Source organism: Carassius auratus, chromosome 41 (genome assembly GCF_003368295.1).
Source record: "Carassius auratus strain Wakin chromosome 41, ASM336829v1, whole genome shotgun sequence".
Lineage (NCBI taxonomy): Eukaryota > Metazoa > Chordata > Actinopteri > Cypriniformes > Cyprinidae > Carassius > Carassius auratus.
In genome coordinates this window covers 24,701,125-24,713,439 of record NC_039283.1, presented here as the reverse complement: position 1 = coordinate 24,713,439, position 12,315 = coordinate 24,701,125, and the positions used below count along the sequence as shown (strand labels likewise).

The 12,315-nt window shown below is 35.0% G+C and overlaps 1 protein-coding gene across 2 annotated transcripts; it reads left to right on the top strand.

Moving 5' to 3' along the window:
• Positions 1 to 5,785: 5,785 nt before the first annotated feature.
• Positions 5,786 to 11,878, top strand: LOC113059374 (lens fiber membrane intrinsic protein-like). Of its 2 annotated transcripts, none has more exons than XM_026227839.1 (5): positions 5,786 to 5,936; positions 8,228 to 8,420; positions 11,103 to 11,252; positions 11,331 to 11,465; positions 11,544 to 11,605. In XM_026227839.1, exons 2-5 carry the CDS (start codon positions 8,246 to 8,248, stop codon positions 11,603 to 11,605), a joined length of 522 nt encoding a protein of 173 aa, XP_026083624.1. In that variant the 5' UTR covers positions 5,786 to 5,936; positions 8,228 to 8,245. The 2 variants fall into 2 exon arrangements, with proteins under 2 accessions (XP_026083624.1, XP_026083623.1); XM_026227838.1 differs by having other exon boundaries at positions 5,787 to 6,038; positions 11,544 to 11,878.
• The last annotated feature ends 437 nt before the right edge of the window (positions 11,879 to 12,315 follow it).

Below are 12,315 nucleotides of genomic sequence, written 5' to 3'. Positions count from 1 at the left end.
TTTTATTGTTTCTTATTGTCTCATTAATGGGTGGGGATCAGTGCAATGGGAATTATATATATATATATATGTCTTTCTTTTTCCACAGCTGCAGTTTTTTCTATCCCGGTTTAAATTGCAGAGACAACTGTATTGTTTTTTTCATAAAATAAGAAATATCTCGATTTTTAGTTGTTTATTTTAATACCTTGTTTTGTCTCCATTGAAAGTCATAAGAACTCTTTAATTCCTAGGCTTGTTACCTGACATACAACAGAGAATCGGCTGCCATAATCACTATAGCCTACTATGTATAAGAAAAAAATCATCTCTATAAATTAGTACAGTTCACTGTGCTGCAGTTATTAAATGTAGGACTAATTCACCAACATTGTTGTTGTCACCCTCACGTAGATCTAAACATGCATCAAGCTTTTTTTTTCTACAGTGGAATAAAAAATGACAGCTGTTTTAGTCATTTTATTAAATTTCTGTGACAGTTAGTGTCATACAGGTTTGAAACAGTAAACAATGGTAAAATCTGTAGTGAACTAACCATCGCTTTAAAATCAGGACGCGAAGCCCCGCCCACTCTTGTTTCTACACGCTTTTATTGCAGCGCAATTCACATTAAATGTATTTGGTATGTGTGAAATCAAAACCTTATGGTTTTGGCATTAAAAAAAAAAAAAAAACAGGTCAACTGACAACATGAACAGTCAATCTAAAAAAAAAAAAAAATGCGCTTACAGTTGAGGGATGATCAACACCAGACCCAGAATCCATTATTTTGGATGGATTGATATTTTGTGTTTTTCTAGCAGTAAGACATAATCCAAGTTAATGATTTTTACCCCAATTTTTAGTGTGTAGTTCCTCTGTCTGTAGCCAGGCGGCGCTCCAGAAGCACAAGTGTTGCCAGTTGGTGCAGCATTTACAGTATGACACTGAGGGGTTAAACGGATGAGAAATCGTCTGTAAAGCTGAATGAAAGTCTAGCTGTGGTCCTTACTTGAATTTTAAATAATATTCCTTATGTTACAATTTAGTTCCATTTGGAATCTTTAGAATTTCCTCGTCATTTCAGATGTAATTTCATGGTGATTGTGAATATTATTTAGTATAAATGAATGATGAATAATAAATAAACATGCATTTAAATTATATAGGTACCAAGTTGTTATTTGTTCAAAATTATAAAAACTTAAAATTTAGTTATAATTAATATTATTTAGTTGTAGAAATCGTACTTTTGCTATTAAATATTATTATTATTATTATTTTATTTTATTTTTTGTAACTGAGATGTATTTATTGGGTTTCAATAATGGCAAGCAAGTTTGGTTTAAGTGTGTTACATTGCACACACTTATTGGGTTAAAATTGTGTAATATTTATAACCAATATTTCTTTTACTTCATCAACTTTGTAGACCCAAACCTGCAGAAATTCGAAATCAATGTAAAAAAAAAAAAAAAAAAAGTAAAAATTGGTGATTAATAAAGGAATAAATTACTTCATAAAAACAAAGAGCTTCAGGTCTCTGCCATACATATCAACAAATGTGAGTTAATGTCCATCAAACACTGCAATCTTCCCTCTCTATGTGACATTACTGTGGAATATCAATTAAAAAAAATACACTATACAATTACACCTCTTTTCAGAGAGAGATCAGTTCCTTACATAATAGCATTGTGGAGAAAATACCTTGGGAGAAAGTATGGACCTTGCCTCCTAGATTTCTGCTTACCAATGAAGTAAAAGAAATAGCATTTAAGTTCACAGATGTTACCCAACTAAAGCCTTCTTAGGAAATACTTAGGAAAGTCAGACATTGAAGTAAGTTGCTATTTTTGTCATTCTTCTGAAGAAGACTTGTTGAAAAAAGTTTGTCAGATGTTTTAGTGTTTATTCGATCTTATTTTGTAAGTGACTTCTCTTTTTGTTTTAATGATGCTTTCTTTGAATTGTTTGATTATTCAAAAGAGAATACCAGGGAATATTGCATAACAAGTTTCCTGTTTGCTAAATTCCACATTCATCAACAAAAGTTTACTGGCTCTAAACTTCTCTTATTCAAATAGAACTAAGATAAGTATATGTGGAAACTATCCAAAGTTATGTTCATTTGAAAGCACTTTGAAGGCCTAGTTCTCCCAAAAATGAACATTTGGACATCATTTACCCATCCTCAACTTGCCCCAAACACACAAACACAAACGGTTGCTGGCGCCATTGACTTAGCTATTGACTTTTCTTTCCATACTTTGGAATTAATGGCTACCAGCAACTATTTGGTTAACAACATTATTCAAAATGTCTTGTTCTTTATGTCCAACAAAAGAAAGAAACTCATACAGGTTTGGGACGACTTGAAGGTGAGTAAATTATGACCGTAATTTTTGGTAATATCCCTTTGAGTCACATTTGATAAAAATGTTTCCCGATGCATAAATATAGATAACTATTTTAAGATTATCAGCATTATCTGACAGCTTTATAATTCTCCAAAATACACAGCCAGTCAATACATCATGATAAACTTATGTTTTTAGATATTGAGTAAAATCTGAATTATTAAAATAAATGCCATCATGGTATTAATGCAGTGTTGAGGTTTTATATCACCTTAAAAAAGGTTAATAAGCCACATGCGGATTGCTTTTATAATTAAAAAATACACCAGTGTTCAATAAAAAGCTTCATTTAATAAAATCAGAATAATAAAATTATAAAGTATTTGTAGAATAGTGTAGTATAGTATATAGTAAGATGTTTTCATACAAAAATATAGTCAAATTAATTAATAGTTCTTTAGTATAGATGTATTTTTTCTGGTCACCAAATAATATAGCAAAATGCTAACTTAATAAAATAGTAAATAAAATAAATAATGCATGTAATAAATAAAGGATTAATGCAGATTCTGCAGCTTTCATTTGATTTCTTGCATTGAAATGCTGTATCATTTTGGAAATGATTTCTTCATATGGTGAATATACAGCAATGACTTCTTGCAAGTGCAAACTACTCTGTGCAATTAATGCAGAATTAAACATGAGATTTTGTTTAGTTGCATTTGGCAAACCACTGTAAAAGCTGAGCATTTCCCACAACCTGGATGCAAATGCTAGAGGATGCTCTCCAATTTCCATTGCCACCTCAGTTATCTTTCTCAAGCTAACCAAATTAGTCCCAGCAAGTCTAAGTAGAGCATCTCTCCTTGCACCTTTGTTTATCAACCTCTTTTATCACAAACATCGTGTGAGAGAGCACTAAGGAATGCAGATCATAAGAGGTCTACAAACCTCTTCGTCTGACACACTATAAACATCCACTGCTTTCTCAGTTTTGACTGGATCCATGTTATCAGGGTCAAAAGAACCCACTGCTGTAATAAGACTTTGAGAGTCCATGAGACAGTTGTCTAACAGCTTGGCTATTTTAATTTCTTTGATCAAGAACTCTCTTGTTTCCGGTCTGTCTTGTTTGCGCTGGTGCTATTGGGAACCTCACAGACTCATCTGAGGAATTATATCATTGACTTCCTTGCAGTTATTCACATCATATTCAGATTTGGATTGGGTATGTACAACTATTTAGCTGTCCCTTCATACAAACATCTAAAGGTTTCCCTCTCTGTTTAGACTTTATTTTCTCAATTTCACTATCAGTTCCTTCAAAATAATCTCTTCAGCCTTACAGTTTGTCAATGACATGACATAGCACAGAATATGAATTTAGCAACTAGTTTTCTGTTTTCATTTCTTCTAATCTTTTCTTAGTTACCTTGCATGAGGCAAAAAAAAAAAAGAGCTAGTGCATTAGCAACTTTTCCCTCTTTGTTTTTGGGCATTTGTGGACAATCTTATTAAATTGTCTTCAGCAATTCAATAGGCTTTATTCCTTCACTGACTGAACATCATATAGTTACTTTATGACACCTGTTAGTCTAATTATTCACAGCTTCTGTGCTGTGAACACAAATAAATAAAACAGTCACACTACGTCAGGCTTCTGAACTAAATATTTGACTTCTCCAGACATGGCCACACTCCTTAAGGCCTTACACTAAACTGTAACACTGCAACAGTACATTGGACAAAACCCAACTACTTCAGGTTTTCTGTTATATTTGTAAAGGTTTACTCAGCCACAGTGCGTCAGGCAAATCAACACTGCATGGGAGTCGTGGTGCGTCAGACTCATTACACTATAAACACAACAGTTACGAAATCATTCTGACCACACTGCTTCGGGTCATTTCAGTTACTTTAGAATTTCATCAGAATTGTCACCACTTCACAGTCAGTTTCAATTACGTTGAACTCTACAACTCTGTTTCAGATACTTTAGAAACTATAGATCTAATACAGCTCTTCCATCACACTGTGTTGTGCTGATTCAATTACTTTAGAATCCTAACAGAATTACAACAGACCAACATTGAGCTTCAATTACTTTAGAACCTTAACTTAACTTTACTTTAGAACTTTTAAACTTAAGCACTTTACTTCCTTTACTTTAGAAACCATTCCAGTTCAACTCTTCCACCAGTCTGATTCAGTAAAGTGTAAATATTGACTGAACTAAATTCTCATCTGTCCTTGAATTTTCTTTTCAAGATTTTTTTTTTTTTTTTTAACAAGGGGGTTCCCTGACAAAAACAACATAGAAGAAAGAAACCGCTTTTATTGCCTTTGCCTGCGTTTTTGGGAATTCCCTCGCTGGGTGGCTCGCCACTTTTCAAGAAAAAGTTATGAGGACGTAGAAGATCTTGATGAAGAAGTTTATTACAGCATAGCAGTGATACAATACATGTAGCACCTTGGGTTCAACAGAGTCAGAATTAACCCCGAACATTTTATACTGTATTAAGCTTCATCTTCCCACTCGATGTAAATGAAGTTTCGTTTTAAATGTAAATTGTGGATAACAATGAATGTGATAGTGATCTTTGGTAGACTTTCAGGTGGGTTATTTTAGTATAAATCATATACTCTTACATTTTATATTTTGAATCTTTATATCACACTTTCTATATAAGGGTTATTTTACTTTACTTTAATTCATTAACTGAACTTGTGTGCAAAGCTGTTTTTCTGAGCGATCGGTTCCCTTGTCGTCTGTGAACTCGTGCATGTATATAATATATAAATATATAAATGTATATATATATATATATATATATATATATATATATATATATATATATATATATATATATATATATATATATATATTATATATAATAATAATATATAAATCAGCATATTAGAATGATTAGATTAGATTAGATTCAACTTTATTGCCATTGCACATATAAGGCAAAGGCAATGCAATTTAGGAAATGCAGTTAGCATCTAACCATAAGTGCAATAAGCAGTAAGTACAGGATATACAGTGTCTTACAAATGTACAATAAATTTACAGATAGGGCTACGGACATAATTTACAGATTTTTAAATACTATCAGCATGATATGAACATACTATACAGATGGATTATGTAATAAGAGTATGTACACTATAGCAGAAACTATGAACATATGAACATTATTTACATTAGTGCAATGGACACATCAAAGTCATCGAGGCTCTGTCAAAAAAAAAAAAGTCATGGACATGTGATGTGAGTGAAAATGGTCATAAGCTACATCATCATCTGTCTACTCATAGTTTGTCACCACATGCACGGCTGAATGAAAGTGTGCGCTTCAGCATGTTGCATTGACCGCAGCAGTACTGCAAGCCTCTGCACATCACAGTTCCAGAACGGCCAATACAACAACAAAAAGAGGGGAAAAAAGACTCTTCCCCCTCCTATCCCCGAGCACAGACCCGTGCCTCAGACAGCATCAAGCTCAAGTGCATTTGTTCGGTGTGGCCCAATTTAAAGGATTTTGCCTCCATCAACAGAAAAGCAGAGAGGATAACTTTTTGGAATTTGGCCTGGTGGGTCCTTTTTGACGTTACACTCACTGCGGGTCCCACTTTCTCTCTCTTTCTCTCTGAAAAGTTTAATATTTAAGCAGGCTCATATCCTGAAGACCTCAGGTAAGAATATCTGCCTGATTATGTGGCATTTCCCTTACGAAAATTACTACAAATAAAACCAAAAAACCATGGTTACTGTAGTTAAACCATGGTAACCACAAATTAACCATGGTTTTGCTATATTAACCATAGTTTAACCATGGTATTTGTAGTAAATCTGTGGTTTTACAAATGGCAGTCAATACGCCAAAAAACCATGGGTTACTACAGTTTTACTATAATAAAACCATGGTTATTTTTCGTAAGGGTTGTGATGGTTTTCAGGATAAATATGAATAGTTTATTGCATTTTCTAGGAAGTGGCCTCCTAACTGAACAAACCAAAAGTACGCTCTTGAAACTTGATGGATGAAAGGATAACTTTTTTTTGTACTTTTTAAATGCGCATGTATAGTGGGGACTCAAATTCTCACTTTTAGTGAAATTACTTTTATAATTAAATGCAAAATCGTTCCTTACAAATTAGTCTTGATATTTGATGCTTGAATTATGTAATCTTCTTTTAAATTTTTTTTTTTTTTTCTAGTCTTGTTTGGTGGTGACTGCAAGTTCGGCATTTAGTGAATATTATTTTAAAATTAAATGTTAAATCTTTAAATACAAATTATATTAGCAACAATTTAAATTGAACAACATCTGTGGAAGTTTAGAGCGGTTATTAGAACAGATTTAATCTGCGGGAAGTTTTGTAACTGTAAGCATTAGTCACATCATAGAAAGGATGTGTCACTTCTGCCTTTAACCTCTGATGCTTCTATTTGGCATCCTGACTGACTACAAACTGTAAATGTGTATTATGTGTTCACCGTATTCATCCAGAGATTTATCTTGACTCAGCATTTCATACACAGCGTTTTTACATATTTAGTAGACTGCCTTAACAGTGCTGCTCTGCCATGATGAAGGAAACTAACTGCAGAAGACTGTTTATGCTGTAGTGTCCTCTGTGACAATGCTGACAATTCAGCATACTTGTGCTTTAAACATATACGTATTTTGTGTATGAAATGGAGCTTGTGTAGCTTGAATCATCTCTATTCAGAAATGAATAATTTATGTTTCAGGCTTCTCATCACATTTTATGGTGATGATAATGATAACTGGTCATTTCTCCATCAGGCATGTGTTTGTTGTCCCTCATCTATTTTGCATGTGTGTGGCGTCAACTCTATTGTTTACATATTGTTGTGGGGCATTGTGTGAATGATATCATGTTTTCTGAAGTACTAGTTACTGACGCTGATTTGCTTGTGCAATTATGCTGTGGGCTGTAAAAACACAGGAAACTGTAAAGTCACGTACAAGATGTGATGGAAATTTGACTATGTGAGGAATTAAACGTATTTGCATTTCATGAAGAAAACGGCCATTGTGGCAAAATAGTTCAAGTATAGTAAATATTTTTTAGGGTCTGTGTAATTGAATCAGAGCTGCTAATAACAGCTGTGCACAACGTATAATACTTACATTTAGATTTATACATTTGGCGGATGGATTTATTCAGGTTAGCATTTTTATCAGTTCATGCATTTTGCATGAAACCAGCAAATAAAATAAAATAAAAAATAATAAATACATAAAAATATTTTACATTAGGAAACTGAATCTTATAAATGATTCATATTTTTATATAGTGACATTATTTTCATGGAAATTGAGCATATTTAGGTTCATAACTGGCTTAAAGGCATAGCTCACCCAAAAATTTAAATTACCCCATGATTTACTCGCCCTTAAGCCATCCCAGGTGTATATGACTTTCTGCTTTCAGGCAAATCCAATCTGAGTTACATTATAAATGTTCTGCTCATCCAAGCTTAATAATGGCAGTGACTCTGAGTTTTTCTTTTTCAGTAGTCCAAAAGAAGTCCAATAAAGCATAAAAGGGATGAATAAAAGCTTCCTGAGATGAATCGATGCAAAAAAAAAAAAGATTTAGAATTTTATAAACAGAAATCCTAGCTTCTGCTAACTCTTTTATGCACATTCACAATAGAACATCTTTTTGATGGATGGCGTAGGACGTAGGTGTCCCAAAATGGTTATTCTCTGTGAAAGTTCCTTTTTGGAACCTTTAATTTTAAGAGTTACCTGTTTCGTTTCTGATTCAACTGAATATACTGTGCATAATTAGCATCTGTGTGTGTGTGTGTGTGTGTGTGTGTGATTGACTGTAATGTGTTTGTCAGTGCGTTTAGCTCCTCAGGATGTACAGCTTTATGGGAGGGGGTTTGTTCTGTGCCTTTGTGGGCAACATCCTGCTGGTCATCTCCACAGCGACAGACTACTGGATGCAGTACAGACTGTCGGGCAGCTTCGCTCACCAGGGCCTGTGGAGATACTGCATGTCTGGAAAATGCTACACGCAGACAGACAGCATCGGTGAGTGAGAGACTGACTGTGTTCAAACATCTTTCCCAAACACACACCTCTCACTTAGACCCACCATAATTCAAGATAATTATAAAAGTAAATATCATTTTTTAGAGGAGTGAAAATACAGAATACATCACATTTAGTTTAATGTTACATGCTGTTTATTGTTTTTTTATATATATATATATATATATATATATATATATATATATATATATATATATATATATATATATATATATATATATATATATATTTATTTATATACATTATTATACACTGTTATAAAAATGATAAAAACTAAACATTTTATTAATTAATTCTCTTCTTTTCTAAGTCATTTGTTATTGCTAGATAATTATAATGTAGAGACTCTACTAGGAGAAGCATAAGTAGAAAAATCTACAAAATAATTTATTTGAAAGGGGACATCAGATGGCATCTTCAGTTGGTATGATTATAAAAATGTCTGTAACTCCTCAGAGGTCGTGTAAAAAAACACTGTTTGTTACCTTGTTCACAGAGACTTGTTTCGGTGCATGTCTCTCTACACCTGCAGCACTCTCCAATAATTTCTCATTTTCCCACTCCCCCCGTTTGACTGGAAGAGGTGGAGGTACTGGTCTGCTCATCTCTAATGATTGGAAATGTAATCCTTTACCATCTTTGGGTATCAACATCTCCTTTGAATCTCATTCAGTTACTGTTACCTACCCTCTTAAAATACATTTTGTAGTTGTCTATCGACCCCCAGGACCACTGGGTAACTTTTTGGATGAATTAGATGTGTTGCTCTCAACATTTCCTGAGGATGGTACTCCCCTAGTTTTGCTTGGAGATTTCAACACCCATCTAGATAAACCTCTGTATGCTGATTTCCACTCTCTGCTTGCCTCTTTTGATCTCAACCGAGTGTCAACTACTGCTACTCACAAATCAGGCAAGCAACTGGACCTTATTTATACATGACACTGCTCTCCTGATCATGTTCTGGTTACTCCACTGCACACGTCGGATCACTTCCCCCTCACTCTTAACCTCAACATGATCCCTGACACATCACTTACCCCTCCACATGTCATCTTTCAATGTAACCTATGCACACTTTCACCATCCCGGCTATCTGCAATGGTTTCATCTTCACTTCCTTCCCCTAAACTGTGCTATTGATACTTTCTGCTCCACTCTTACATCTTGTTTAGACATTGTTTGCCCCTTGTCTTCCAGGCCAGCCCGTAACACCCCTTCTGCCCCTTGGTTATCTGATGTTCTACGTAAACACCATTCTAAGCTTAGAGCTGATGAAAGGGTGTGGGGCAAATCCAAAAATACTAGTGACCTTAATGTGTCAGTCATCAATCAGTCATCTTCCTTCTCTGCTAATGTCTCCACTGCTAAAATGACTCTCGCATATTCGTCTAACTCTCGCATGCTTTTTAACACATTTTCCTCACTTCTTTGTCCTCCTCCTCCCCCTCATGCTTCTCTGTTTACATGGCATCATTGGGTTCTGTCATTCAGAAACATGGCTTTTCATACCACTGCTATGCTGATGACACTCAACTCTACCTCTCATTCCATCCTGTTGATCTGATGATAACTATTCGCATCTCAGCTTGTCTAACAGACATTTCTTGCTGGATGAAGGACCATCACCTTCAACTCAACCTTGCCAAGACAGAACTGCTTGTGATTCCAACAAACCCATCATTTCATCACAAGTTCACCATCAAGTTAGGCACATCAACCATAACTCCTTCAAAAACAGCTAGAAGCCTTGGAGTTATGATTGATGATCAGATGACTTTCTCAGACCACATTGCTAAAACTGTCAGATCCTGCAGATTTGCTTGATTCAACATCAAGAAGAGAGTGCGTGTGTAAAGACTTTTTTTATTCTGTTTTCATTTTTATTTGTTGTATTATTTAAAAGCCCATGCTACGTGTATTGTGTTAACCTAACTGAGACTTGTTACAGTACTTATATATCATTGCTCTTTTTGTTGTTTTTGATTGCTTCCACTGTCCTCATTTGTAAGTCGCTTTGGATAAAAGCATCTGCTAATTGAATAAATGTAAATGTAAATGTAAATGCTATTTCAGTCTGTTTGCTGCATCCCTCTCTTCCATGAACGAGGAAAGGTGATATGCAAATAATCATAAAAATATAAAGTGTGAGACTTGCTTCTTCTGGAGGTGCAGTTGGATCATGAAGAGTGGGTGCTGATCCATCCCTGAATTGAAACTTTTTAGCAAAACCTGCCTTGAATTGTCCCTTTTTTTGAGTTGGGGGACTAAAAAAAATAAATTGATTTTTGTAATTGTAGGGTGGTTGTGTCCACACTCTGCTAAGATACATGTATGTGCAAACACCATGTGAAAGTGAATTTTGAATCCGATGTCCCCTTTAATAGTATTATTCTAGAATTATATTTTTATTTTGATATTTTTTATATAATTTTTCTTCATAGAAAAGTTGGAGGAAGGTTACAAAAATTTGACTAGACAAACCAAGACATTATTATTCTATATTTTGACGATTAAGACTACAGTAATTCATTAAACGTGGCTCCTTTAACTGCAGTTTCCCCAAATTTGTGAAATTCAGTGAGAAACACTGTGAGAAAAGTCCATGTTCCTCCATCGGTCTAAGCTAAAGTGTCCACCTCTCTTTGTCTCTCATTTCAGCTTACTGGAACGCAACCCGGGCCTTCATGATCCTCTCAGCGATGTCGTGTTTTGCTGGAATCATGGCAGGCATCCTCTCCTTCGCTCACTTCTCTGCCTTTGAGCGATTCAACCGTTCCTTCGCTGCAGGGATCATGTTTTTTATTTCCAGTAAGTCTGACAGATGCTTATACAGACAAATAATGAACACAAGAAGTTATCTAACCTTATCATTCATGTCTACTCCAGCACTCTTTGTTCTGCTTGCTATGGCGATCTACACCGGGGTGACGGTGAACTTCCTCGGGATGCGTTTCAGCGACTGGCGTTTCTCATGGTCCTATATTCTGGGCTGGGTTGCTCTGCTCATGACCTTTTTTGCAGGTCAGTAAAGATGCATTTTGTTTTAACTCCAGCATGTCCTGTTGATTTCATTCAACACGTGTGTTTTGTTTTTTGCAGGTATATTTTACATGTGTGCCTACAGGATGCATGAATGCCGCCGATTGGCCGGCTCTCGCTAAAAAACTCAGGAGCAGCAAACACTCAAGTGTCTAAATGTATATATATACAGGTGTTTGGTTATCTATTCTCACTTAAAAACCAGTGCAAGTTGGCTGTAAGATAAAATAAACCATGTTCTGCATGATAAAATACACCAGGTTTTCCCGCAGGATTTTTTTTTGTCTCTGTCACAGCAGGTATTTAAGATTAAAAATAAATCACACAATCCTGAATAAAACATTCATTGTTCATGCACAGAGAGACAAATTCTCAAATAAAATCTCAGATTATTCTCATCATTCGATGTTATTCTGTTCATTTACTAACTGACATAAACTAGTGAAGAAAGGTCAACATTTTGGTTGTTCATTTGAACTATCTACAACTTGTAATTTAATTAAAGTGTTTTAATGACCATTAAATGTTCAAATTCACTTATATTTTAAGGTTCCTCTTCAGGAACTCGAGCTGCGTCGAGAACGTTTGGGGAACGCGTCCAGCATGACGTCTCTGAATAACGTGTATAATCAGCCCAAAGAAGGGCGAGACGTCATAGGCGGGTGACGTCAGAGTCCAGGAAGCATAAAAGCATGAGCGGCGAAGCCGGTAATCAGCCTTGTGTCTTCAGCAAGCGCTCTGTGTGTGTGTCAGTCGCTATCTGTTTGTGAGTCTTATTTAGTGTCGTTTGTCCACTGATAAACTCCATTGTAAAAGCTTCAATCAATAGAAG

What these genes read in the sequence shown, in the direction of transcription:
- LOC113059374 (XM_026227838.1), top strand. Translation starts at nt 8,246, where the DNA reads ATGTACAGCTTTATGGGAGGGGGTTTGTTCTGTGCCTTTGTGGGCAAC. An exon ending in GATCATGTTTTTTATTTCCA is followed by an intron (nt 11,253 to 11,330) that starts GTAAGTCTGACA and finishes TGTCTACTCCAG; the next exon opens with CACTCTTTGTTCTGCTTGCT. An exon ending in GCTCATGACCTTTTTTGCAG is followed by an intron (nt 11,466 to 11,543) that starts GTCAGTAAAGAT and finishes TGTTTTTTGCAG; the next exon opens with GTATATTTTACATGTGTGCC.